Here is a 2,655-nt window from a genome sequence, read left to right as displayed (position 1 = left end):
TGGAAAACGTTGAAGACCCCTGCTTTAAAATTATTACCTCCCAGAGGGGATGATTGAAATTAGAGATATATATGTCATTTGTATTTTTTATAATGAAGTTGGAATGAAAAATATAAATACATATATAAAAACTAAAATAAAAAAAAAATGATTACTGAAATTTGGAAGGGAAAAAAAATTAGAAGATTAGATATATAGCCATATATCATAGTGATATAGCCCAGGCCTACTATCCCTAACACTTTTTTATGTTTTTGCTTAAAAATAGCTGCAACTTCTAGGACACTATTTTTTCTTTTGTAATTTGCTATTCAACAAGTGGGCTTTACTAGAAATGACTTTGAAGGCATAATATTACCCCCATGCAGAACCTGTATGAATTTTCAGTAAGTTTCTCTTTCATCAAAATAATATGTGCTTAAATGTATAGGATTACATCCCTTTTTCTCTGAAACAATTGTCCTACTTTGTGTCGATTTAATTCTAAAATCCAAATGCATATGATTAAAATCTTAGCTTTACAACCTTGGTTTTGATAGTAACACTTGCTATAGTGTTGCTATTCATATCTATAAAGACGTGTCTCTGTATTTCAAACAGCTGACAGGTACTTTATTTATACCTGGAGGAGCAAAGCCTGCATACTGAGGAGGGGGTATCCCGGGGGGCAGCTGTGGGAGGCCGATCGGTGGGCGGTTGATCGGAGGAGAGTAAGACATCCTAAGAAAACCTGCAGGGGTGCAAAACATTATTTATTACTGACAAAGAAGACAAAGCTTTCCGTTTCCCCCACATATAGCGAACAAAAAAAACGCATAAACAACAGTATTATTTCAATTAAAACATACAACTTAATACTAAACATGTTATGCACGCGCTAGTTTTAGCATTACACGACGTTAAGTAGCCTAATTAGCTCAAAACGGCTAGCTGTGTAGCTCCCTTTTTGCTAGTTCAGTTTAGCAGCTGCGGCGCTCATTAACTGATATACTCACCTACAATATAATGCTAAATCAAGAAAACGGACTCCAGTTTTATGGTTTCGCATACAAAAGGCCCCAAAACGAAAAAAGACAGAGAAGAAAGGAGTAAAAGGTTGTATAAGACACCGGTGGGCTAAAGGAAACCCTTCTGGTTGAGGAAAAACTGGGAAAGGAATCATGGGATAGCGCCGCCAGGTTTCTAAGCCCACAGCGCTGACTTGCAGGCTGAACGCAAGTCTGTACGGATAATAAATAAAGAATAAATTAGGTATTTGAAATTGTACGATTCTGATTTAAAAAATAATTTAGGGCTGCAGGGAAATGCAAAGTTTTTATTCGACACTAAACATAGTGCAGTAATCTCTGCACTAGATTTTCCATTCCTCTGTAATTCAGAACAGGAGATTCCTGGCTGCCAAAATAAAAGACGACTGGACTTCAACATGTATCAGGCTCATAACATCACACTTAAAGCCATTGGGGTAACTATTGGAGTAGAAAGTACAAGTTGTCTAACCAGACTACAAATCGTCCTGGTTACCTGACATAATAAACTCGGGGCAAAGACCCCATTATTTGGTAGGAAACATTACCTGTGTTTTAACACTTGGTGGCGCCAAAGTCGTTTCTAAAAATGTAACAAAAAGTAAAACACCCACAACTACAAGGTCAAGTTCATGCTGTGGCGGACTTCTTGCTACATGGGCGGTTCTATACAGGGGCCATCAGGTGCCAGCTCCTGTAGAACTGCCCCTGGCCCCTATTAGGGTCTCTGTACTGAAAGCATACCCTACAAATATTAAATATAAGTAATTTTTTTTCTTACTGTGAGACAATTTCCCCTGAAATAAGATGATTTATATTTGAAAAAAGAGCAATACCTCTATAATTAGGAAACATCTATAATCTTATTTGACATGGATAATATGTGATTCTCTTATTTCAAGGTTAAAAATACGCCAGATAAACTTATTTATGATTTTTGCACTAATTTTAAGAAACTATAACATTTTTTAAATCACTGTCCCTTGGACTTAACTAATATTCCACCTTTAAAATTTATTTGAAGAAGCAATTAGAGCCAGAAATTAAGCTTCAGGCTTATTGGAGTAGGATCAGAGTTTTCATCTGTTCAGTCTGAAACCGTGGATTTATGGCACACTTAAAGGGGAACGCCGTTTTTTTTTTTTTTCATTTGGCCCTTGATTTTATGTTATGACATCATGTTTTACTCACCCATATGAGTCTTGTGTCATTTGGAGCTGTTCTGAAGATATTCGGTTAGGTTATATCCAAGTAACGAGTTGAAGGCACAAACTAAACTGTTCATAATTTATTCTTTATGGTACGCCAGCATTCATAACATGTAGGCTAATCACTGTCCCCCAGACATCCGCAGTTATATTTTTTATATTTATATTTTTTTTAAACAAAGCCAGTTCCTATCTCTGGCGAGAGGTAGGATACACCCTGGACAGGTCGCAGGGCAATACAGAGACACACAACCATGCCCACACAGACTCACACAAGGAAAATTCAGAAAAGCCAGTTAACCTAACAGTCATGTTTTTGGACTGTGGGAGGAAGCCGGAGTACCCGGAGAGAACCCACGCATGCATGGGGAGAAAATGTAAACCCCATGCAGAAAGACCCCGGGCCGTGAATCAGACCC

General features: G+C 37.6%; 1 protein-coding gene across 1 annotated transcript in view; it reads right to left on the bottom strand.

The window, feature by feature from the left end:
* The window catches only part of LOC107094576 (RNA-binding protein 25-like), a 7,092-nt gene extending 5,940 nt beyond the window's left edge, over nucleotides 1-1,152 (bottom strand). The window contains exons 1-2 of the mRNA XM_015390278.1: nucleotides 996-1,152; nucleotides 623-730 (exon numbers count right to left, since the gene is read on the bottom strand). Coding sequence (XP_015245764.1) covers nucleotides 623-719 — 97 coding nt within the window. The 5' untranslated portion in view covers nucleotides 720-730; nucleotides 996-1,152. The remainder of the gene's footprint in view (nucleotides 1-622; nucleotides 731-995) is intronic.
* Between the last annotated feature and the right edge of the window lie 1,503 nt (nucleotides 1,153-2,655).

The sequence above is a fragment of the Cyprinodon variegatus genome, unplaced genomic scaffold (assembly GCF_000732505.1).
Source record: "Cyprinodon variegatus isolate N-32 unplaced genomic scaffold, C_variegatus-1.0 Scaffold21, whole genome shotgun sequence".
Classification (NCBI taxonomy): domain Eukaryota; kingdom Metazoa; phylum Chordata; class Actinopteri; order Cyprinodontiformes; family Cyprinodontidae; genus Cyprinodon; species Cyprinodon variegatus.
The sequence above is the reverse complement of the archived record's forward strand: the minus strand, read 5'-3'. Positions and strand labels throughout refer to the sequence as shown.